The sequence below is a fragment of the Eumetopias jubatus genome, unplaced genomic scaffold (assembly GCF_037043125.1).
Source record: "Eumetopias jubatus isolate StellerSeaLion01/CBP00866 unplaced genomic scaffold, mEumJub1_p1.0 scaffold_1, whole genome shotgun sequence".
Lineage (NCBI taxonomy): Eukaryota > Metazoa > Chordata > Mammalia > Carnivora > Otariidae > Eumetopias > Eumetopias jubatus.
Window position 1 is genome coordinate 202,577,213 of NW_028274807.1, and position 24,623 is coordinate 202,601,835.

Genomic DNA, 24,623 nt, shown 5'->3' on the forward strand with positions numbered 1-24,623 from the left:
AGCTGAGATCCAAAGCCAGCGCTTGGCCCTTCTCCAAAGTACCAGGCTTAGACAGGTCTAGTGACCGCCTTGAACGAAACAACCTTTCCAGACGGGTTTTTTTAGGCCTTAACTCCTGGATAATGAATCAGAATCTCTAGCCTTTAGACCCACCTGGGCAGTAGAGTATCCCACACAGCTGTTCAAAACTGGATTCCTGACCCCCACCCGGCACTACAGAGCCAGACTCCCTGCCCTGCACACACTAGGCAATTAGGGCCTGTCTGCCGATGGAGGGAAACCTGGCTGCCGCCATTGCTCTTCCTCCAAGAAGTATTTGTCTGCAAAGGAGTGGAGGCCCCGGAGAGTCCCCCTCTCCTTCCCTTCCTTTCTTCCAGTCTCTGGGCAAATGTCCTGGCTCCTCCTCTGGGAAGCCCTCCGGGACCACGCCAGCCTACCGCCACGATACTGCTCACCCTTTTGCTTTGCCTTAGTTGCCTTCCTCCCGTCTCAGTCTTTTATATGGACTAAAACGAACCACATGAAATTGTCCCTTCTGTAGGTCAACAGTAGTTGAAACTGGCTGGGACCTTTTATCCCGGCTAATTTAAGCATTTCCCTCCCCGAAATGTCAGTTCCCGGAAGGGCTGGGGATGTGTGCGTGTGGCTCACAGCCCATCCCCAGACGAAGCCCAGCACCCAGTAGGCACCCAGGAAACGATGGATAGGTGGCTGGGAGAACCTGACGGCTCCGAAGAGACGCGCAGCAACACCCCGGCCCGGGCGCGGAGCCGGAGAGCCCCGGGCGCGGAGCCGGAGAGCCCCGGGCGCCGCCCCGTGCCCTGCCGTCCCAGGCGCAATCCCGGGCGCCTCCCCGGCCGCGGCGGCCGGGCGGGGTGGGGCTCGCCGTCATCCATTTACCAGCCTCGCCCCTCCGGCGGGCGCGCGTTAATGAGATTAGCAATTAAAAAGCGAGCTAGCAGCCGCGGCCAAGGCGCGGGGCCACCCCCAGGCCGAGCGGGCAGGGACGCGCCGGGCAGCCGCGCTCCGAAGCAGCCCCGCGCGGCGCCCGAGGGGGAGCCGGCGCCCAGCTCGCGGCCATGGAGAAGGCGCGGCCGCTGTGGGCCAACCCGCTGCAGTTCGTCTTCGCCTGCATCTCGTACGCCGTGGGCCTGGGCAACGTGTGGCGCTTCCCCTACCTGTGCCAGATGTACGGCGGAGGTGAGTAGGGTCCGCGCGGGGAGCACCGGGGCGGGTGCCCCGACTCCAGGCCGGTAAACTGAGGCTCGCCGCGAGCGAGGGGCACGGGGGTGCAGAGCCCGCCGTCTCGGACCCAGCACCTCCCGGTCCGCTGCCGAGCTGTTATCCAAACCCGCCCTACCGCGCCCTCTGCAAGCCCCCCCCCCTCCCCAGGGGCCGCTGAGTCCTCTCCGCACCCGCCGCTCTTGTGAGCCGAAGGAGGCTCTGGACGGTTTTCCCCCTGGCGCAAGAGTCTGACTTCTAGTGAGTAAAGCTGACATTTACGTGTAAAAAGTGAGCAGGAAATGGTCTTGTTCAACAGAAACTCCTGCTACAGTTTTCAAATCCGAAACATATTCCCAGCAGTTCGGTTTGAAACCGGTTAAAAGGATCTTGAGCCAGTTCTTTGCATGTTTTATTAAAACATTGATTTGGATTTGGAGTCACAGATAGCAGGAAAGGCAAATTATTCTATTTCTGTTTTGGGGGGTTTTTGTTTGTTTGTTTTGGTTTTACAAATGTTTCCCCTAAAGCATCAGGGCACACTCACTAGATAGACCCACCCACGCCCATCACATTCCCTTAACGTGGCAGGGAGCTGGGGACACCTTCGTGACATGCGAGAGAGCCTCTGTGCAGGCCAGCCTGTCGTTTTGGAAGGCGGTGTGGCAAGAGGGATTGAAGTCTCAGCATGAAACAGTTTTCCTCCTTGGTTCCGTCTCTAGAATTCTACCGAAAGGAAATTATCAGAGGTCTGACCGAGGGTGGTGATGGAAGGACGGTCTCAATCTTTTAATAAGAGTAAAACGTTAGAAACTTCCTGAGCCCTCAACGAAAGGGGTTGGGTCAATAAGTTATGGAACATCCGTGCAGTGGGGCTCTTTGCAGCTGCTAAGATGGAGTTTTCAGAAACTTTCATAGGAGTTTTCTCCTGTCATTTATTCAGTGGAGGGAGGGGAAGTTAGATTCAAAACTGTATAAAAGGGATGGTCTCAGTTATGTTTAAAAATATGCCAAGAAAAGAGAATGAGAAAAAAATACACCCAAATGTTAACAATAGTTATATCTCAGGGTGATTTTTCTTTGCCTTGGACCGTGTGGGGGGCGGGGGGAGAATGTCTTCTATAATCAGGAATGTTTTTTCACCATAAAGAACAATAAAAGATGTTAGACCAAAGTATTAAGATTTAACCCATTTAAGAAGGACCAAGACCTAAAGTACTGCTCCCCCTTCCCCCCCCACCTGCTCAAAAAAAAAAAAAAAACTTGACAAAAGGTTACTTCTCTGATTCCTTCTTTTATTTGAAGGGCATTAATACATCATAATGATGGGAAGGGCAGGTGTTGCCATGTGTTGTAACGGCTTCATAACTGACTTTTGAAAGAACTGCTTGTCAGGATGAGATTTCCAGGTCGTTCTGTGCTCAGCACATCTACCCACGATACCTTTGTCCCGGCTGCGTTTTCCAGCCATCGGGCCAGGTGAGCCTCGCTGTCACATGACTGTGAATTCCTTGTTTCTAACAAAACACCATCCCCTGAATAGACTGCTGGTGACATGGGTCGGTCGGGGTAGTTCTGAAATAGAATACATGTAAGGAGTTGCTACGGGAACAGCAGGACCTTCAGGACCCAGAAAAGAAAAGAAGAAATCCTGTGTCCGGTACAGAGTGTACTTGGGCTGGCTGGGTGGAGAGAGATGGATGATGGCAGACAGGTGGGCAGACACCGAGGAGAGGCTGGATTGGTGGCTGGCTTGGTCCGGGGTGGGCAGATATAAGCGGGGCAGGTGGCACCCTCTTAAGCATCAAGTGTCTGCAGAATAAAGACCCAGCGGCTTATCCTGGCCCAGTAAGGGCTTCATCACCCGACACCTGCTCTTCTTTCCACCCCATTTCCCGCCACTCATCTTCCAGCCCCACCAAATGTTCTGGACTGTTCTGGACAGTTCCCTGTCAGTGAATGCCTACTGTCTGCCTCCACACTTTGCACGAGCTATTTCCTCTACCTGGGAAGCTGTCCATAGCCTGGAGCCCTCCTTTCTCTGCCCCACCACCAGCCCCACTGGTGGGGCCCGAGGAGCACCAAAGAATATTTGTTGGATGGCTGAGCAGGCTCTGTCAGGAAAAGCACGGGGTACGTGAGGTGGGGATGCTGGTGGTTTTCCCCAAGGCTTTCCCTGTCCAGGGGTGGTCTATGTGGCCCGAAACCCAGGCCGTTTGCAGACCTATTCTTTACGTAAAGCTGAAGGGTAAACCAACCACATCATGAAAGAAAGCCTCCCGAGGAGTGTTTAACCTCCTTCTAAACAGCGCTGTGACCCACCGCCTCCAGACAACAAAGAGCTTGTTTATAAACTACCGAGCCAAGCTGTGCCAAAATACTTCCCAGAATAAAGCGGATTAGGGGTCCATGCTCCTTTCCACGGGGCTGGGCCTGTGACTGGGGAGGCTTGTGTCTTTCCTGCTGTCCAGGCCAGGCCCAGCCCGAGGAATGTTAATTCTGAAGATTACGTTTCGGGTACCAGCCACCTCTACAGCACGCTGGCGCTAGAGGAAAAAGAAAAGCCTGCCCAAAACCTCTTCTGGAACAAGGCAGCAGGTCTCGGCGACCGTGTCAGCATCTAAGGCAGTCTTGTTCTGGAAGAAATTCGGGATGCAAATGAGTGTGTTCGCCCGTGGAGAAAAGAAAGGCACCGGCAACTGCCTCCTATACAAATGTGCTCGAGTTATGGAAGAGACGCGGACCAATGGGAATAGTTGCCTGGCTGGTGGCAATGTGATGCTTTTCCTCCTAAGTTTTCTCACTGTGAAGGGGAGGAAGTCGGAGGACACCTGCCTGCATTGGTTCGATGACACTCGGACTGGATGTCCCACTTCCCCTCGAAGCCCCCTCTGCTCCTCTCTGGCGCTTAGAGCCTCGCGCCTCCAACTGTAGCCTTCCTTCCCAGGGAGCCTGATAAATGGCAGGTCTCGGGCCCCCGCCCCCAGAGATTCTGACTCAGACACCTGCCGTGAGGCAGGGGCAGGATCTGCCTTTCTAGCAAGGCCCTAAGTGGTGCTGCTGCTGCTGGTCCTTGGAGCTCACCTTAGACCGAGGTCAGGGTTATTCTCGGGCCGCCCCCCAGGCCACCCGCTGTGGGGAGCCAGGTAGCAGGGTGCTGGGAAAACGTCGAGCAGCCGGCTTTTGGTGGGAGAAGTAAGACCTAATTTGTGGCATCCGATGATTATCGCCGTGTGAATACTCCCACCGTGGCCAATTTCACACTGTAATGTCCTGGGACATGTCCCAAGGTGAGGTCCCGGGACGCGGGGCTGGCAGTGTGCACAGCCGGCTCTCGTGAGCTGCTCTGAGCTGGCCCCGCACCCCTAGTCATCCAGGCCAGCCTCCGGCCTGGGACCGAGCCACAGCAGCTCAGCGCGCGGATGGACAGGTGGGTGGCACCTACTGCTGCTCGCTGTACAGCGTGCGTGCGCGCGCGCGGGCATGCAATGTGCTGCTGTGTTTCTACGGTTCTGCTGGGCGGGACGGAAACCTGAGGTTCAGAGGTTGTAGTGCATCGAGCCCATAAGGTTTCCACAGTCAGCTCTGGATGGTAGGTGAAAACATGTGCCCTGTGAGTCCCTCGAGCACACGTCTGGTGCTGCTGCTGGGGCTTCTAGAACAGGCGCGTCTGGGCTCCTAGCAGCAGGTCCTCGCCGTCCCCCTCGCAGCACCCCTGCAGTCGGTCCTGTCTGCCCCACTCAGGGATGGGAGACAAGTCCAGAGAAGAAAAGGGGGCTCCTGGAGGCGGAGCTGGGGCTCAGGCCGCTTCCGTGTGGGAGCCAGCCTCTCCCCAGACCCCCTGGTGTCAGGGTTTCCTGTTCTGATAAAGGCAAGACAGAAGCGACTGGCTGCAGAGGTCCGGGCCTCCTCCCAGGATCGGACTTGCACTGGCTCAGGGCCCTTCCCCACACGGTCTGCTGTGACACTCAACCACGGCTTCCCCTGCACACTGGAGGGGGGCTGGCCAAGCACCTGCTGTCTGCCGTGTCCACCCAGGAGAAGCCCTTGTCGCTTGTAGGCCAGCCCTCTCTCTGCCCCTGCCCTTCCCTCAAATGGCTGGTGGCCCCCCCTCTGCCGGGGGTACCCATGCTCCTCGCCCTCTCCAGGACACCCTCTCCTCTCTAAGTTAAAAGTGGCTCTAAAGCCATGTCTGACCATGGACAGCACCGTGGACTCTGACGCGGCTCATCCCCGTCCCCCACGGTGGGGAGGAAAGGCCCCCAGCCAGGACGCTGCGTCCACCGTTCGGTGGGGAAGCCTCTACCCATCTGCACATTAGCATCCCCCGGGAGCTGGGCGATACGCTGATGTCTGGGTCCCACCCCCAAATCCTGAGTTGGTCTCACGAGTGACCTGACCAGTAGGCATTTTAAAGCTCCCCAGGGGATCCTGCTGTGCACCAGGGCTGAGAACCACCATCTTAGATCTTTTCCCAAACAGGCAGGAGCATAGAAAATTAAACCATCAACAATATAAACCTCTTAGGAGTTTAATTTCAGTCCTTCAACAAGCATGGATTGAGTATCTGCTGCTGGCCAGGGACAAAGATGGTCATCACCCCTGAGGATGCGACACCATGGAAAGGTCCCTTCCACATGGAGGAGCAAGAGCATCCGCGGAGGGCTCTTTGGGAGGCTTGACTGAAGTTACTCGAGGGAGGACTAACCGCCCGAGAGAACCCAGGAAGGCTTCCGGCGGTAGTGGCATTCCATCTAGGCCCGGACAGATGAGTCTGAGCTCATCAGGTAGATTTAGGGACAAAATCATTCCAGGCAAAAGAAACCACGTGTGAAAACGACACAGAAGGATGTGCATCTGAGGGGAGTGGCTGGAAACTCTATGTGGCCAGAACGTCTGGGGTGGGGGGCAGGACCATGGCAGGAGGGCACGTGAGGAAGGGTCCAGCATGAATGCAAACCAAAGGGCCTTGACTTAGCAGGCGGGCAATATGGAAATTCACTGGGGCAGCGAAGCCAGGATTCCAGGCAGGGAAGCGGTGTCTTTAGAGCTTACAGAGCCGGGGGCAAGACAGACGCCAGGACCACGTTCATTCACCAGGGTGGCTGGTGAAGTGATGCTGCTGGCCGAGGGGCTGGGCCAGGAGGGGGGGCGCCTATGGGACAGGCATCTATAAGTTCTAGACCAAGGCGTCAGGCAGGGTAAGCGGGACTTTCATTTTTCTTACTTGGGTCTCTGTTCTTTGTTTCCAAAAGTTGACCGGAGTTGACTCCAAATAATAAACTTTTGGGGGAAAGTCTACATGAGGAGGTGGTGAATGAGGAGGGGGCAGGCAGTGGGAGGGGGTGCTGCAGAGTATAGGACACCGCTCCTCAAAGTGTGGTCCCCGGACCAGCAGCTTCCGCATCACCTGGGAACTTGGGATCTGTGCCCCTTAAACACACGCACACACACTGAAAAGAAGAAAACCAGTGTAAAAAGTCCCTGTGTGGTTTTGTCAAGACAGAGGTGTGGACATGGAAAGACAGCATGAGTCTGAAAGCCTGAGCAAACTTTCCCCTGAAAGTGGCCACATCTGGTTGTTTGGTCTCTTTGTGGGCCTCAAAGGACAGAGATTTGTGGAGATAAACTTCCTACAGAGAGGAATTTCTTTTTTTTTTTTTTTAAGATTTTATTTATTTATTTGACACAGAGAGAGAGAGAGAGAGAGAGAGAGCAAGGGCAGGAACACAAGCAGGGGGAGTGGGCGAGGGAGAAGCAGGCTTCCCACCGAGCAGGGAGCCCGACGCGGGGCTCGATCCCAGGACCCCGGGATCATGACCTGAGCCGGAGGCGGACGCTTAACGACTGAGCCACCCAGACGCCCCAAGAGGAATTTCTCTTGTAGGGAGCTTCTTGAGTGTAGCAAACAGATACGGTACTGGCTGCGATCATTAGAAAAATAAGTAGCAACATGCTCTTAGAATGACGTATTCGTGTGTGTGTGTGTTGGGAGTCATAAATGTAGTAATACGTGTTCGTGGTAGAAAATTTGGAAAATAGAGAAATACATAAAGAAATAAAATACAAAATCACCCCAATTCCAGTACCCAAAAAGTCATGACTGTTACGTTTTTGGTTTTTTTTTTTTTTTTTTTGCCTAAAACAACTGGAGACACATATTTGTATGTAATTTCATGTCTTGCTGATTTTACTTTCCCTGCGACAACGATCCTTTCCAAAATCATTTAATATTCTTTGAAGCTGTGAACTTACACGGCTCTTCGAGATTCCATTTACAGATGTAGCGTTAACTAATTTGCCCATTCTCCAGCGTGTTCTGGGACTTGATCTCACAAACCTTGCAGGCTATACGTCTAGGTCTTAAGTACATTCTCATCAGTTTTGCCTCGGACTAGTATGGCTCCCGGCATGCAGGGTGGAGACCCTTCCCCACGTCCCCTGCTGATTACAAACGTCTCGAGCCAGCTGTTGACCCACTGGACGGTGCACCGGAGCTCCTGCTGGGAAGTCAGTCCTTTTTGCAGATATTAGCCCATTTGTCCTTGTGAATGGGCTGCTGGGGCTGCCCGATGGGCTGGCTGACAAGGTGAAACCCTCAGGGGTGGGCTTCCCTGGCGAGAGGGTCCAGGAGTCCCCCCCTGCTGGAAAAGGTTGCTCTGTGCCTCTCCTCCCCCCTTTCTCACAATGGGTGAGGCAGGGTGCCTCTCCTCCCCTCTTTGTCACAATATGACGCTCTGTCAGGTCAGCTGCAGACGGGGCTGAACGACCCGAGTGTTCTGCGGGGCAAATCCTGCAGACAGGGACACTCAGAGCTGCGCCTGCCCACCGCTTTGGCTGGTAGCTCACAAAACTTTCTTCTTTTTTTGCTTACAGAACTTTTTAGAAAATGTTTATGTGGGACTAGTGAGCCCTTTCAGTGACATGGCCAGGGAAGCATCTGGTAGAATTTGTTGTTCCAGCTGCTGTGTCCACAGCCATCTCTCCTGCTTGGTTCTTTCTAGAGACACAGGAGATGCGTGGGCTTGCCGTCTGTACCTCACCCTCTGTCATTTCCGCTTTATCCTCTTTCCCTGAGCTACAGGGCTAATTTTTTTACTTTTGACTTACAGCCTCCATGGGCTTTAAATTCATGTGCCATATTTTTTTTTTTTTTGTCTTCATAAAATCTGTGTTCTCTTTAAATTGTCCTTCTTCATTGCCTGATGCTGCTCCTTAAGCACAGTGTCCTCTTGACTCTTAGAGACCAGGTACTGGAAATTCGCTACAAATTTCTTCTGTTTGTCACAGCAAATTGATTTCGGAGGAAGGCATTAGGGGGGCCTCTGTCTTGATCTGTGGTGTATTATCCTAGGGCCAAATACTGCCTTCTGAGTGCTCATCCTTTCTGAGGGAGGTGCAGGCCAATACAGAATTGCCTAAGGTCCGTATTACCTAATGCAGTCACAAAATAAAGCTAGAGTTCAAAGGAACCTTCTATGAAATTTTATGGTTTTAGCAACCATGACGAACTTTCCCAGACCTCTCTGTCATCTCTCTCTGGTAAGAGCGTCACAAATTTCCCGCCCACATAGAACCACCATCAAAACCACTTACCATCAAGTGGCCATTCAGCAAACACTCACTGAGCAAGCACCCACTCCATATCGGGCCCTGTGGTAGGAACTGGAGATTCAGCTGTGGGCCTGGCAGACCCCATCTCCACACTCGGGAGCTGTTTAGGGAAGTAGGGGTGGACAGAGCAGTAGACAGCAAGGGGCTGTGAGGAGGGACACCCCAAATTAGCTTTGGGTGATCTGGAGAGGTTCCTAGAGGAAGCCATGTGTGTGGAAGGTCCTGTGAGCCTGAAGGATTCTGTCCTGCATCCACCAAATATTCACTATGCTCTGCTCTCTGCCCAGGTCTGTTCCGAGCAGACCAGCGAACGAGAGCATCCATGCTAAGGGGACACAGACGCCAAATAGACAGCTAAAATTCCAGCATCGTTTTACAGGAGTAACTGCTCGGAAGGAAGGCCCAGCGAGGTGAGAAGTTGGAGGGTCCCTCTAGCCTGGGGGCCGTGGTCACTAAGGCAGACCACAAAGGCCCCTCTGAGGGGAGCGGGTTTGGCAGAGAAATGAGAGAAGGGAGAAAGCATTCCAGGCAGAGGGAACAGCAAGGGCAAGTGTGCAGAGTCCGGACCAACGGGAAGGGCCACGGGCCTGCAGTGGCCAGAGGGAGGCCACCAGCCTGGAGAGGAAAAGGGAGCCCTGGGTCTCAGAGCCTCAGAGGCCACAGGAGGGAGAGTGGGTGTTATTCTAGGTGTGAGGAGACCCAAAGAGGCTTTGACCAGGTGTGGGGGGGGTGGGGGAGGCAGAGAGGGACACAATCGGACGATCAGCTGTCGGAGGGCAGTTGTTGGAGTGGACGGGGCCCAGAAGACCAGCCCCGAGGCACTGTGGTGGGCGCTGGGGAGGTGGCAGGGAGTAAGAGTTCCCCAGGCTCAAAGGTGTCTTTACATCCTCGGAATAGAAATGTCCTCTGTGACCGTAAACATCCCCCTGGCCCAGGGTCATGCAGATGCACACAGGCCCGCGCCACCCACACTCCCTGACCTATCTCGGCAGCCCAGAGCGCTCTAAAACTTAAGGACTTAGAAGGAATGATGGAATTAGAGGGTCACCCGTCGGGTGTCTCCCACAAGAATCCCCCGGGGCTGCCAAATCTAGGGGGCAGAGGTCTGATGGGAAACAGGAAGGCGACCTCGGCTCAAAATATCTCCCTGCAAAGTCACATCATCATTTCCAAGGGGCAAACCCGTAACTTTCCACAGAGAAACCTGGTCGATCCCCACCCCCACTTGACCAAGTGAGCCAAGTGAACCCGGCCAAGAACGGGTACAAATCTTTTGTACATTTTTTGAATGGGTTCTTCGTTAGCTCACTGTTGAGTTTTGAGCGTCCTTTATAAATTCTAGATACTGTCTTTGTCAGATACGTGTTTTGCAAATGTTTCTCCCAGTCTTTGGCTCGCCTCTTTAATTTTCCTAACCGTGTCTTTCACAGAAGACAATTTTAAAACAAAATCCGACTTTATTGATACCTTCTTTCCTAGATAGTACTTCTGATATAAGTCAAGAAATCTTTGCCTAGCTTATGGTAAAGTTTTTTCCCTGGGCTATCTTCTAGAAGTTTTATAGTTTGGAGTTGTGCATATAGGTCTGTGATCCATTTTGAGACATTTGGGGGGGCTGGTTCTATAATGTGAGATGTGGGTTGAGATTCATTTTTTCCTGCATGTGGGTGTTCAGTTGTTCTAACACCATTTGTTGAGAAAACGGTTGCAGAGCAGATTCACTGGGATCACGTGTTTGGATAGTTGGAGGATGGGAGGGGTGATAGAAATGTGTGAGGGGCAGGCCTCAAGAGCCCCCATGCCCTCGCCTGGGCACCAGGCCTTGGATTGCCAGTCTTCCCATGGGCAGTGGGCCATCAGGCAGGCCCTGCCAAAGAGAAAATCCTGCCATGGACCTTGCCAGGCCCCGTGTGGTTACTGTTTAACACCTTAGGTGAAAATGAGCTTTTCTTGTAACCACTGAGGGTTTGAGTGTTGCCCCAAGCAGGTGGTACCCACACAACCTTGGTTGTTAGGTTTGTGGTGGGTGGGAGCCCCCAGCAGCCTGCCTCTTGGACTCCCTGCTCCAGGAAGAACCTGGAGAGATGCCAAAACATGTTTCTGCAGGGCAGGACAGGAGCCGGGCCTGGCAGAGGTCAGAGTCGTCGGAGCCGAGTCCAGAAGTGAGAGGGGGAGCACTTGTCCTAGGCCCCAGTGTGAGCAGGGCGGACGGAGCCGGGAATGCGAGGCCTGGTGGTCCCGTGTGCACCGTCGGTGCATTTCTCCCGGTGATGGGACACGGCCCTGCTTGGTCTCTGCTCGGTCTTGGCGCCACCCATCCTCCCCTTGGGATCCTGAGGAAAGAACCAAACACATGGGCCAGGCTTTGTCCCAACTGCTCTGTTTAGGATGGCAGGGAACTGGCCACGGCTTAGCGGCCAAGGATGGACGAAATGAGCCTGGGCGCGTTTTCCTAGTGGAACTCCGGGCAGCTGCTGCTGGAAGGGTGATGCGCACGTACGTGTTGTGGTCAGGAGAGGGTTTGTGAGATCTCGCCGGGGGAGAAAAGTGGGCTCTGGGGCCACACGTGCATACAGTGAAGGCATTGTTGTAAATATTAGCTGTTCATGGAAGCATCTATATTTCATTCTTTACCTAACACTTTTGGAACCAGTTCCTTCTGTAACCAGCCTCTAATTCCCGCGGCTGTAGTGTCAGGGTTTTATTTTAATCAGGAGTCCTGCCCTCTTCTCCTTCTGGACCCTTTCTCAGGTCCACCGCCAAGGAGCCAGGAGCTGGGGGAGAGATGAGCAGGGCTTCAGACAAGGAGGGAAGGAGGGGCGGGGCTCACGGGAGAAGCAGCGGGGCAGCGCTCTGCAGGGCAGGGGTGGGGGGCGCCCCCAGCAGGTGTCAGCAGTGGGGAGGGCTTCCATAGCTCTAGCCACACTCCCGGGCTCCCCACTATCATCACAAGCACTTATCTGCAGATGGCTCCTCAGGAACCAGTGGATTTTAAATATGTGTTAGTCATAGTACTCTTTATTAAAACAAAATTTTAGACTGAGGGCCACTCTACAAAACAGATACACATACAAGAGAGGTGCTCTGAAGACGAAGCATTATAATTCAGCTATAATTTATTTTTTAAAAGATTTATTTATTTATTTGAGAGAGAGAGTGCTCATACACACAGAGGGAGAGGGAAAGGGGGAAGGAAGGTGGTAGCCTAGGCCCTGTCTGTTGGGGACCCCTTGTCTCCCCACACATACACACCAACCCCCGCCTGTGCTATTGGTTACTACAACAGAAGATGGACTAGGGCTCTGGCAGAGGAGCTGGGGCAGCCGAGCCATCGAGGAAGGCACTCAAGGGGCTTGGGGCAGTGGCAATTTATCCCCTGGGATGGAAGGATTTAAACATTTTAACTAACAAGTCCGCATGTCATCCATGGATAGATGGATGAACAGATGGATGGATAAGTAGAAAGATGAAAAGATAGAAGGATGGATGGATGGTGGATGGATGAGTAGTTGGATGGTTGGATGGTTGGATGGATGGATAGATGGATGAGTGGATGGTTGGATGGATGGATGATGGATAGATAGGTGGATGGTGGGTGGATAGGTGGTTGGATAGTGGATGGATGGGTAGATGGGTAGATGGGTGGATGGTTGGATGGGTGAGTGGAAGGATGGGGGAGTGGATGGATAGATGGGTGGGTGGATGGATGGATGGATGGTTGGATGGGTGGGTGGGTGGATGGGTGGATGGATGGATGGATGGATGGTTGGATGGGTGGGTGGATGGATGGATGGATGGATGGATGGTTGGATGGGTGGGTGGGTGGATGGGTGGATGGATGGATGGATGGATGGTTGGATGGGTGGGTGGGTGGATGGATGGATGATTGGATGGGTAGATGGGTGGATGGATGGATGGATGGTTGGATGGGTGGGTGGATGGATGGATGGATGGATGGATGGATGGATGGATTGTTGGATGGGTGGGTGGGTGGATGGATGGATGATTGGATGGGTGGATGGGTGGATGGATGGTTGGATGGGTGGGTGGATGGATGGATGGTTGGATGGGTGGATGGATGGTTGGATGGGTGGATGGATGGATGGTTGGATGGGTGGATGGTTGGATGGGTGGGTGGATGGATGGATGGATGGATGGATGGATGGATGGATGGATGGATTGTTGGATGGGTGGGTGGGTGGATGGGTGGATGATTGGATGGGTCGATGGGTGGATGGATGGTTGGATGGGTGGGTGGATGGATGGATGGTTGGATGGGTGGAGGGATGGATGGATGGTTGGATGGGTGGATTGATGGACAAATGGAACACAGATGGATGGATGACAGATGGGTGAGAGGAAAGAAAGTGGGTTGTGGAACAAGGTGGAAGAGAGTGAAGGCAGATGGATGGAAAGGTGGGAGGATGGGTGGGTGGAAAGGTAGAAGGGTGAATGGATATGTGGAAAGACTGAAGGAGGGAAGGGAAGGTGGATGGAAGGACATGTGCATGGAGGTTGTGTGGGCTCCAGAGTAAAACCTATCAGTGATGGCCTGGTCTTGGCTCTGGACGCCCGCAGGGAGCTTCCTGGTGCCCTACATCATCATGCTGATTGTAGAGGGCATGCCTCTCCTGTACCTGGAACTGGCAGTGGGGCAGCGCATGCGGCAGGGCAGCATCGGTGCCTGGAGGACCATCAGCCCCTACCTTGGTGGTGTTGGTAAGTGGGTCCTCTCTCGTCCTTGGCCACCTGGACCCCTGTCCGGGATGCAGCAGGGGGTGGGGGTGGGAGCCCATTGGCAGAGCAGCTGGGGCCAAGGAGCAAGCGCAAGGCCTAAGAGAGAGCCCTTGGATGGGTGGACGCACAGCCCGGGAGGGGGTGCCCCCACATGCCGGCTGAGAGGTGCTGGATTTCTTACCCACAGGCCAGCGAGAAAGCGGGGATGCACACGCACTGGGCAGCTGGTGCCACATTGCTTCTCTTCTCTGGGCCTCAGTTTGCTCTTTTGTAAAAGGGAACTAGCTGCCCAGCCAAGGGGCTATAACGCAATGTCCCAGCGGGCTACCACTCTGGGAACTCATCTAGCTAACTGCTCCCTGCTACTTATTAGTAACAACGTCTCCCTCTCCGTGAGCACCTCCTCAGTGCCAGGTGCCAGCCTCATGAGCCCAGGCGAGCTTTGTCACAGCACTGAGAGGCCGCGGGGTGCCGATCATACCTCCAGTGCACAGAGCCGGAGGCTGCACGTCCCATCCCTCCCCTCCCCCCAAGCCACTTGGAGCTGGTGTCCCGGGCACCGCTCGGAGATGGTTAACCTGCCCTGCACAACCCTCATGTTGCAGGGCTGCCTGGGAGCAGCGGGAGGAACTTTGGGCCGCACTGGCCACAGTCTCTTCTGCTCCACCCTCCCGCCCCCAGACAGGAAGGCGGGCAGGGAAGCGGAGGGTGTTTCGGGAGTAAGGAGGACGTACACATCCGTGGCCTCCCGAATCATCTCTAAACCCCAACTGCCTCCTCAGCTTGAAGGGCTGTTCATTTTTGACAAGGAGGCGTGTGGTTTTACAATCTGCCCACGTAATCAATCAAAGGGCTTCTCCGAGGTGGCATTTGCTGCCTAATAGGAAAGACACTGGATGCTTGTGCCAAGCGGGGGTGTGGGCGAATGTTTAACCACCAGCCCTCCAGGAGGGCTGGGGGTAGGGAGAGCCTGGCGGTAGCGTTCACCAATGCCGGTGGTATAAATATTTGCACCGTGGCAGACTGCAGACCACCCCCCACGCGATGTCCCATGGGGTGGGGTTGGGTGCAGACGCGCACAGTGGCTCCGGGGCGCTGGGCGACCCGTCCCCTCGCCTCCTGACACCCAGCCCCACGCCCCCGCTCCCTGCCGCCACGAGGCAGGGCTGGGCACAAGGGACCCCACTTCGGGGGAGCCCCGGCGGGGAAGCATCGGGGTGGCACTGGGCAGGCTCAGCAGGCCGCTCACGCTCTGTGCTGAGCCCACGTCCGCCACATCGCAGCCCAGCGCTCTCGGGCAATCTCTGTGCCTCATTTTCTCCTCCGGGAAGGGCAGGTAATGACACCCCCGTGACCACATTGTCGCAAAGACCGAAAGCCCATCAAGTGCTCGGATTGCACCTGGCACCGACGGGTGGCAGACATGGCCTCGGCCTTGCTGGGGAGTGAGTTTGCGGGGACGGGCCTGCCCTTAGAGAGGGCCCGCGGGTGCCCGGTCATGGCTGGCCCTCCCTCAAAGCTGTCGGAGGAGGCTTTGCTCTCCCGGGGCAGTCACCCAGGCGTGTCCCCGGCCGGCAGACCCAGGCTGGGCCTCAGCGCCCCTCTGCATCCTCACAGGCCTGGCCAGCATGGTGGTGTCCTTCTTCCTGTCCACGTACTACAACATCATCAACGCCTGGGCCTTCTGGTACCTCTTCCACTCCTTCCAGGTGAGCCGGCCCAGGCCGGACCGGGAGCCACCCCCAGGGGGCAGCCCCGGGAGGGCGGGGGCTGGGGAGGCGGGGAGGCTGAGCACCCCACCCCAAGCAGAGCCTGGCCTCCACGGGCCCCTGCCATGGTGTGTGTGCGCGCATGCGTGTGGGTCCACGTTTCTGGGGAGCAGGTTTCTAGCTTTCACTGGGTTCTCTCTGAAAGATGTGACCCCACCCCCCACCCCTCGCAAAATATTGAGCGCCAGCCCTGGAGAATGTGTGGAGAGAGCCAGTGGGGAGGGATTCCACCAACCCAGCAAGACGGGAGGAGGCCTTCCTTCTCCTCTGGCTCACCCCCCCCACCCCCTCCCTGCTCTGGTCACTTGTCCTTCCAGCTTTCCGACTCCAGGCCGAGCCCCCACTTTTCCCCACAGACCAGAGTTCTCCTAGAAGGACCACTGGCACCCCTGTAACACAATAGGGGCTACTCCCAAAGAGAAACATTTTAAACACGTATTTCTGATGAGAGCCGCAGCTGACGCTCGTGGTAGCACATGGGAGGGGGCTGAAAATAGCAGAGAAGAGAGAACCCCGATTCCTCGCTGAGAGGTGCTCTTTGTCTCCAAGCCAAGAGGAGTCTTCCCTTCTGCCACCCGTGCGCACTGCTTTTCCTCAGTGCCTGCCCTTCACTCTCAGGGACCCCCTGCCCACTGCCCCCTCTTGCCCTCCAGCAGCCCCCCACCCCGTCTCAGTCAGAAGGTCACTGGGCCGATGCCCCACCCTTTTTACCCCTGAACCAGGCCTTCACAGGACAGACACTGTCCTCAAGTTCCAAAAGCAAGGCAGAGCTGGCCATGCACTGTGGACTAACCCCAACTTGTGGGGCCACTCTCTGGAGTACTGGGGCGCAGCCTTGAATCTTTGCACCCCAAGGAATGCTTGGGTGAATGACCTCTATAATCGGGACTTGGCATTTACACCCGGAAGGTACTACATCCACGCCCCACTCTGGCTACCCAATCAGCCCTACCCGTTCACCGCAAATGCCCTGTGTACATCCTTGACAGGAAGGACTCTGCTCTGAGCTTAGTTGCAGCCCCTCATCTTCTCCCTGACTCCACAGCCCTGCCTCTCCTCCACCTTCTGGGCAGAAACAGTAGCTCCTCTTACTCTCCACTCTGGTGACGATTCCTCCTCCTCTGTGCAGATCTGTCATGTATAGTTGGGCAGGTTGTGCACTGCACAACAGCACTCCAACTAAAGAGTTGCCATACACATCGCCGGCGTTACAGATCTGTATACTCATAAAGACAGTTTTCCAAAGGTGGAACCAATGTGTCTTGTTCTAACAAAACCAGAATAATTTGACCACCTTCCAAAGATGAAAATAAGGTTGTCTCAAGAAATGAGACCCATTTTTCTGACTCTCAGAAGTTCGAGGACCAGCAATTCCTGAAAATCACTGGACTGTCCATTCATTCCATCCTTCACCCTCAGTCCCTCTGCTCTGGAGCCCTCATCCGTGTTCACATCAGGATAATACCAGCCACAGACACTCACACTTGCTCTGGGCCAAGCATAGACGCCGGCAGCCTGGCTTCAGGGGCCCTGCTTCTGTCCATCCCACTACCTGGGCTTCCCAGCCTCCTGTCTGACCTTCCCCAACAGTAGCACCAGGGGCTATTAGAGATGCAGATGCAAAGACCCCAGCCTGACCCAGAGGCTGCAGTTCCTGCAGACACTGTGGCTGGAGTCCCCTGGGCTCCTCGCTGCAGAGGTTGTGGGTTCTACTGTCATAGGTGGTCTGGCCATTGTCCGTTTGGTCCAGTCTCTCGGAGCCGTGACAGAGCTAGGTAATCCTCAACAAACACCTGTTTGTTGGAGTGTGGAGCATGTGGAGCCCTTGGCCCACCTCTCTTCCACCCCCCAAGCCCTTTCTGCGCCCCTGACCAGCCCTCCCGTTCCCTGTCTGCCTTCAGGTATCAGGCCACCTGTCCTTTGGGGACCAGCGCCCTTCTTCCCCGCCCCCCCCCAAGCCCCCTCTCAGGGCCATTCCCATCCTTCCCACTTGGCCCTCCGGCCTCAGCCCTCACCGGTCTGTATAATGCTTCTTTTGATCCCAAAGGATCCCCTGCCGTGGTCCGTGTGCCCGCTGAATGACAACCACACGGGCTATGACCAGGAGTGTGAGAAGGCATCCTCCACGCAGTACTTCTGGTACAGGAAAACCCTCAACATCTCCCCGTCCATCCAGGACAGTGGGCGCGTGCAATGGGAGCCGGCGCTCTGCCTCATCCTGGCCTGGCTGGTGGTGTACCTGTGCATCCTGCGGGGCACCGAGTCCACCGGCAAGGTGGGGACGGCAGAGCCTCTGCCCCGGCCTGGGCAGTGCCAACGGGAGCGGGGGGAAGCTGGGCTGGGGGGGAGGGTATGGTCACAAATCACCTAGCAGGCCACCAGACAGTGGTACTCGAAGTTGCAATCTTGAAAGGAGGACTTTGCCCCTACCTAAAAAGATGAGCATTCCTGCGCCAGCCAGCCCCACATCCATACCACCCAAGGGGCACCAAGCAACTAGGCAGTGAGTTTTCCCTTCCCCGGAGATGTCCCCAAGACGCCGTAGCTCCTGGCCCTCCAACTTAGCTGCACATCAGTATCATCCGGAGAACTTCTGGAACTCTGATGTCTTAGTCCTCCTCGCCCCCAGGAGGTCCTGGAGTCATCGGTGTGGGGAGGAACCTGAGCATCGGGATGGTAAAAGTGCCCCCAGGTGATTCTAATCTGCAGCCGAGTCTGAGAACCTTTGCTCTCAGCTGCTGTCCATGACCCTGCAGAGCTGTCCAGCCTGACTGATGAACCTTCTCTCCTTGGTGCATCCCCAGGTTTGTTCTCCTGTAGGGGGGCGCTGAGATGCTCTTTAATCTGCCCAATGGAGGATGTGTTCCTGCAGTCTCTGCAGCACCTGGCATCTTTCTGGAGCTGCAGCAGATGCCCTCTGGGGCGCGCCCCATCCTCATACTCGGGCACTCGTCCTAGCCGATCCCCTGAGGGTTGGGCTTGCACCTTGTCCCCGTCTTGCAGGAGCCCTTTAAAGTAGAGTTCATTATCCCACTCCCGTGAGGCATTGAGGGGCAGAGGGACCTGCCCAAGGGCACCAACCAGTGAGGGCAGAGCCGGGGCAGACCCAGCTTTGCCCCTAAGACTCCCCATCCTCTTGGTCTGGTGAGCTACCTCCTGCTTGCTCTCTCCATGCCTTTCGTGACATGATTCATCCCAGCTTTTCCCTTCCAAAGGTCCTGAGGCCACCTCTCCTCATTCTCCTGACCACCTGGGTCGCCTCCTCCAACCCCACCGTGTTTCTCTAGAGGCAGCAAGACCAGAACTACTTGTGATATTTTAGGTACCCTGTGATGACCCCAGCACCGTGCCTGCCCCATGGCCAAGCTGAGGGACTAGTGAATCTTCTCTGGAAGAACTTAGAGCCTGGCAGCTACTCACTCCATCCCATCTTGAAGCTTGGCTCGTATTTTATGCTCATAAAAAAAATGTTTTTTGCGATTTGCCTTCGCCAGATTATTATGCACGTGACAAAAGATCTGAGGGCAGCATCTGTAAACTTGGAGATTTAATGAGGCCATCTCTTTTCAAGATCATTTGTAAATGTGCGAAATGAGGTCATGTCATGCTATGAACTCTTATTTATTCTTACTACTTCCTCTGCTCAAGCCACACCCCCTCTCCATGCAGAAATACCCCAACAGCTTCATTTATGGGGAAGTAATTCTGTTAAAAACTGTGTACTATTTCCTGACTTCTTCTCTTGGAATTTCTGCCCCCCCCCCCATTCCAAGAGATGTCATAGATGGGTCAGAAGTGGTTTCTCCCAATGGTGTAGGCTGGGTCACATGTCCAGCTTCCCTGATGGGGGAGAAGTGAGCCCAGAGAGCCTTCCAGGAAACTTAGTTACCTGAGGGGAAGGAGAGAAGTTCCAAGGGCCTGCCTCAGTATCCCCTAACTGTCCACCGGTTATGGACATTGGTTACCCCTCTCCAGTTGCCCTCAATGTTCTTAAGCTCACGCCTGATGCCCTTGTCCTCATCTGTCTCCGTCTCACTCCTGGATTATTTTTCTTGTCAAGTCAGCTGGCTTGATTACTCTTCTTGAGTTACAACGACCTCAGTGAAGAATCAGTGATAAGAGACACGCCCCACCCCTGCCTGTTGTCCCCGGGGGTGAGAGGGCATGAACCAGTCCTCTGGTGGCCTTGGAAGTTTCCGGGGAGGCCCCTAATGATGCCACACCTCCGCAGGAATAGAGGAATAGAGGGTCTAGTGAGATCCAATCCAAGCGCATCTGGACATGGGCCTCCAACCAGATGCCTCACAGGAGGACCCAACCTTCAAGCAAACTGCTTTCGCCAAGAGAATTTTGCAAAACATTTCTGTGCTTTACATAAAGAGGCTCTGGTGCCCATATGAGTCGATTCAGAGAAAAAGCGCCGGGCCCGGATGGCCACACGTGCACCCGCAGGTCCCTGTCTGAAGGCCGTGTGAGAGTTAGCGTCAGCAGAGTTAGCAGGCCCGGAGTGTGAGACTGCTGCCGACACCAGCACGGAAACCAAGGATAAAACGTCGTCGAGCTTGTGATGCCTGTCCGCAGGAAAAGATTTGGTTGACCAAAAATTCTGTTCGTGTGCAGTTTTAAAGACCATGAGAGGGAAGCCTTTCATAAAAAAAAAAAAAAAAAAAAAAAAAAAAAAAGCAGATCATTGAATTTCTGTCGTATTTCTGATAGGAACATGGTCCCTACACCAACATCATCACTTTTCCTTCAGGAGCCCTCATGGCCAGATTTCTCTCAGGTCTCAGTTCTGGAGAGACATGCCCTTGCTCCAAGCCCCTTAGGTGTTTTTCGGTTTTTTGGTGGTGGTGGTGGTGGTTTTTGGTTTTTGTTTTGTTTTGCCTTCTAAAGACAATATCAAAGGTGTGAGCGACGGTGCTTTCTGCAGTGCTGGGGCCCCTAGGAAGCTCAGAGAGGAAAGAAGCTGGCCCCCGAAGGGTCTAGCCCTCACACACACATCCTGTGGGCTGCCTTTCCTTTTGGGCTCATCTTACTGGATCGCTCACACGGTCTCTCATCTAGCGGTTAAAAAGAGCAATGTGCTAGGTATACCCAAATCCTTTCTGGAATAAGGTCCTGTCGGAGGGAGGGTGGAAGGCAGAGACCTCGTACCCATTTTCCTCTGGTCCTACTGACGCAGATTTCCTGGTGGTTACAGAGGCGGGCACAGGCATCCCAGCACCCCAGCTCCCCTGCCCAAACTCAGAACCAGTGGTCCTGGCTTTGCAGCCGTCAGTAGCCTGAACGCCTGACACGGGGGAATGTTCTGTGGGGACCACCCCCTGGGGGTCTGTCCCAGGGACAAAGGGGGCCCGTGGTGGCTGGTGTCAGGTGTCCGGGAGGCTGACGCTGCCCTCTGGTGCCCTCTGGTGCCCGCAGGTGGTATACTTCACCGCGTTGCTGCCTTACTGTGTGCTCATCATCTACCTGGTCAGGGGCCTCACGCTCCACGGAGCCACCAACGGCCTGGCGTACATGTTCACGCCCAAGGTACAGGCTGGAGGGAGGGGGACCTGCCGTCTTCCAGGATGGGTGGAAAGAGGGGGAGACCCAGGGAGGTGGGTGGGAGCCCACCAGGCTGGGGGAGCAGTGTGGGTTACCTATGGGCGCTGGGTCACCTCAGCCAGGCTGGCCCCAAGTCCTGTTCGTTCTGGGGACACTGAGTCTTTCGTCCGCCCGTCCTCCCCGTCCTCCCTGCACCCCAACCGACTGCTACCCGAGCCCCATGTCTGGCCTCCTGGCCCCCACTCTCACCTCGCACCCTCCTGGCAGCCTGTGGACTATGTGACTTATCATCCAACCACTTCTCTCTCTCCTGCCTGCTCACCTCCACGCACCCCTTTCCCTACAGGGGTGAATCCACACTCCGCAGGGTATCCTGTGATCCCTCCCCAGCCCACCCACTCCCCTGCACCCCACAGCCAATGCTCAGCCATCGGCAGGGTGTGTGGAGATGGGCGGGGGGGCACTATTGCCTTTGGGACAAAACAGGTTCTTCATTTAGCAAGTCTGGAAACAGAATGACTGTGGCAGCGCCCCCCCTGAGATGCCCCCCCACATTCCAAATGGCTCCCAGTGTCTTAAATCACTTCACCCCGCTCTTTTCAATCGCACACGTCCGCGGGGAAAGGCGCTGTGGAGGATGGGACGTGAGCCACGCGTGCTGCGGGCTGCTGGGGAGTGGCCAGGCTCCCGCGGGGCCGGGGGTCATAGGCACGCTCGGTCCCCCTCACCGGGCCTCCTGCCCCTGCCAGGGGGTCACAGGGTTGGTTCAGCGGCCCCGTCCCCTGCCCGGCTTTGCAGCTAGAGCAGCTGGCCAACCCCAAGGCCTGGATCAACGCAGCCACGCAGATCTTCTTCTCCCTGGGCCTGGGCTTCGGCAGCCTGATCGCCTTCGCCAGCTACAACGAGCCGTCCAACAACTGCCAGAAGCACGCCATCATCGTGTCCCTCATCAACAGCTCCACCTCCGTCTTCGCCAGCATCGTGACCTTCTCCATCTACGGCTTCAAGGCCACCTTCAACTATGAGAGCTGCTTGAACAAGTAAGCCCGCCCCGGGGGGCCGTCCCCGCGAGCCCGGGGCGTTGGGTGGCGGGGCCTCCCCCAGGCTCCCAGGGCCGCCGGGAAGAGGTGGGCGCTGGGAAGGCGAGGGGCGTGAGGCAGCGGCTGTGCAGCCCTCCATCCGGGGCCCCAACCCGGGCACCCCTGCCTGAGGGCTGAGGGCAGTGCGACAGACAAGCCTTGGTTTCTTCCGCGTCTCCCTGACCTCGGAAGTAACCGAGCGCTCTCTGGGTGAGCCACGGAGAGCCCAGAATCTGCTCTCTTCCCCCCTCCCCTTACCCAAAACACGACAAACCTCATCCAGGTCCCGTGCGGGAGTCACTAGCCACACGTGGCTACTGACAGATTGAAATGGGGATGGATTTACATAATTAATTTTTAAAAATCTAATTAGTTGATTAAATTTTAATCAATTGAAGCGGTTGTGATTTTAAGTTAAATTAAGTCACTGAATTAAATTTTTGTTTAAATTGATTTCCATTTACCTGTAAATGAATTCAAGGGGGTTTCTCAGTTAGACTTGCCACATTCAAGCGCTCAGCAGCCCCCCATGGTTAGTGGGGGCCGCACTGGGCAGCACCGACATAGAGTATTCCCATCGTCACAAACATTCTGTCGGACAGTGTTGGCCCAGACGTGAACGTGGCCTAGCTGGGTGGGTTGGTTTCTCATCTCCGGTCCTACTTGAGGCTCCTTCAAAGCCATTCAACCCGCAACCCCCCCAGCCCGCCGGCAAACTTTAAAAGGTCACTGGTCACTGATCAACAGAGTCCCTTTGTTGGAGAGACCTTGCCCGATCAGAGGGGAGGGACCTCTAGCATCCAGGCTTCAAGAGGGTTCCGTGACCGTCGCCTTTCTAATCAGCGAAGGTCCATCTGGTGCTCTGCTCTGCAGGGTGATTCTGCTGCTGACCAATTCTTTTGACCTGGAAGATGGCTTTCTGACAGCCAGCAACCTGGAGCAGGTGAAGAGCTACCTAGAGTCCACCTTCCCCGGCAAATACAGCGAGGTGCTCCCGCAAATGAAAAACTGCAGCTTGCAATCAGAGCTGGCCACGGTAAGGCGCGGGCCAGGTCTCGGCTTGCTTCCCTCCGCCAAGAGCTGCCCACAGGGACAAGTGCAAGCCAAGGAGGAGTCTGCAGTCAGCCTCAGTGTCCAACCTGTGTGTCATTTCCCAGAGGTAGTGACACCTTCCTTGCAAATGCCTAGGCCGCTGTGAGCGTGCGGGGGTGGGGAGACCTGCCGGTTCATACCCAACAGGGGGCCTTTGTCATTAACTTTTGTCCTCCTGAGTCCATCTGTGGGTGCCACCTTTGAGGGTCCCGAGGCCTGGAGCTGTTTCTGTCACGGTCATGCTAAGGATCTCTGCTGTTTGGAACTGATCTAGTGATCCTCCCGAATTTGTTCCATGCCTATTTAACTCAACCAAATCTGAAGTTCAACAGGATCTTGACTTCCCGCCCAAACAGAACAAGTACCATAGTGCCCGTTCATCTCGTCCCTCTGGTCTTAAATACCGTCTGTGTCCGCTGTGTCTTTCCCCGAGTGTTTGCCTTTGCACCTGTTCACCATTTCCTCCGGCACCCCAGACATCTTCCGGGATTGTTTCCTCCCTTAAAATGCATTCCTTTAGAGCAGCTTGTTTTTTCACCCCTTTAATCTTAATTCCATTATAATTACGGGGCTATATTCATTCCAGGTGTACCTGTTTCTTGATGATAAATTTCCTTGGGTATTGTCTGTATGCAAATGTCGATACTCAGTCCACTCTTTTGAAAGACTGTCTCCCCTGCGTGGAACATTCCAGGTTAACAGTTATCGTCTCTGGACACTTCAGAGATGTTTGCCATGTGATTCCGGCTTCCACTGGTTGCTCTTGAAATGTCCTATCCTTCTTGGAAGCACTCGGCTGCCCAGTGCTTTCGCTCTGATTTCTCTGTGCCCTTCCCTTAGACTCTGGTCTCAGCCACCTAAGTGCAGGTGTATTTTTTATTTATCCAGCGTGGCTTGGGTGAGGTTGGGCTTCCTGGATCCACGGATCCATGTGTCTTTATCAGTTCTGGAAAATTCATACCCGTTACCTCTTAATCATTGCCCGTACTTCTGTGTCAGAATTCCTTCCAGACCTTCACATCCCACCCTGCGCGTCCGCTCATTTCTCTTTTATGTTTTCCCAACTTCTTATCTTTTTTTTTTCTTCATCATTGGATCTGTTCCGGGGATATGCCTCCCGGTTCCCTAATTTTCTCTTCAGCTGCAAGCGGTATTTAGCTGTTGATGGAGTCTTTCGGTTCAATAATTTGTTAGACACGATTTTTTTTTCCTTCAAATTTGCTTTTCAGGCTAATAGTTTCTTGTGATATGTTTATCTTGGCAATTTTATCTTCTGCTTCCTTGAAAAGATCGTACATAGCTGTTCTAGGGGTGGGTGGCCTTGGGCAGGAGAGTGAAGGCAGTCTGTTTTATCACCGGCACTGTTGAGAATTTGTTGGCTCATAATAACGGTAAAAAGCAAGCCAACTTTAGCAGGTTTCGTTACTGTTTGTAAATTCTCTGCAAAGGATCACCGCCTGTTGTCTGCACCCAGAGCCGGCGAATCCCACGAAGCTCATTGGTATGCCATGCATCTGCCAATCCAACCAACATCTGTCATCTTGGGAATTATTCCCACTGATTC

General features: G+C 54.8%; 1 protein-coding gene across 4 annotated transcripts in view; it reads left to right on the top strand.

Moving 5' to 3' along the window:
- The first annotated feature begins 930 nt into the window (after positions 1 to 930).
- SLC6A20 (solute carrier family 6 member 20) overlaps positions 931 to 24,623 on the top strand; it is a 30,454-nt gene continuing 6,761 nt past the window's right edge. The window contains exons 1-8 of one of the 4 annotated variants that reach the window (XM_028087236.1): positions 931 to 996; positions 1,071 to 1,200; positions 13,414 to 13,554; positions 15,190 to 15,281; positions 17,389 to 17,616; positions 20,763 to 20,873; positions 21,687 to 21,928; positions 22,841 to 23,003. In XM_028087236.1, coding sequence (XP_027943037.1) covers positions 931 to 996; positions 1,071 to 1,200; positions 13,414 to 13,554; positions 15,190 to 15,281; positions 17,389 to 17,616; positions 20,763 to 20,873; positions 21,687 to 21,928; positions 22,841 to 23,003 — 1,173 coding nt within the window. Of the gene's footprint in view, positions 997 to 1,070; positions 1,201 to 13,413; positions 13,555 to 15,189; positions 15,282 to 17,388; positions 17,617 to 20,762; positions 20,874 to 21,647; positions 21,929 to 22,840; positions 23,004 to 24,623 lie in introns of those variants that run through there. The other 3 variants (XM_088022225.1, XM_028087238.1, XM_088022226.1) reach the window with 3 other exon arrangements.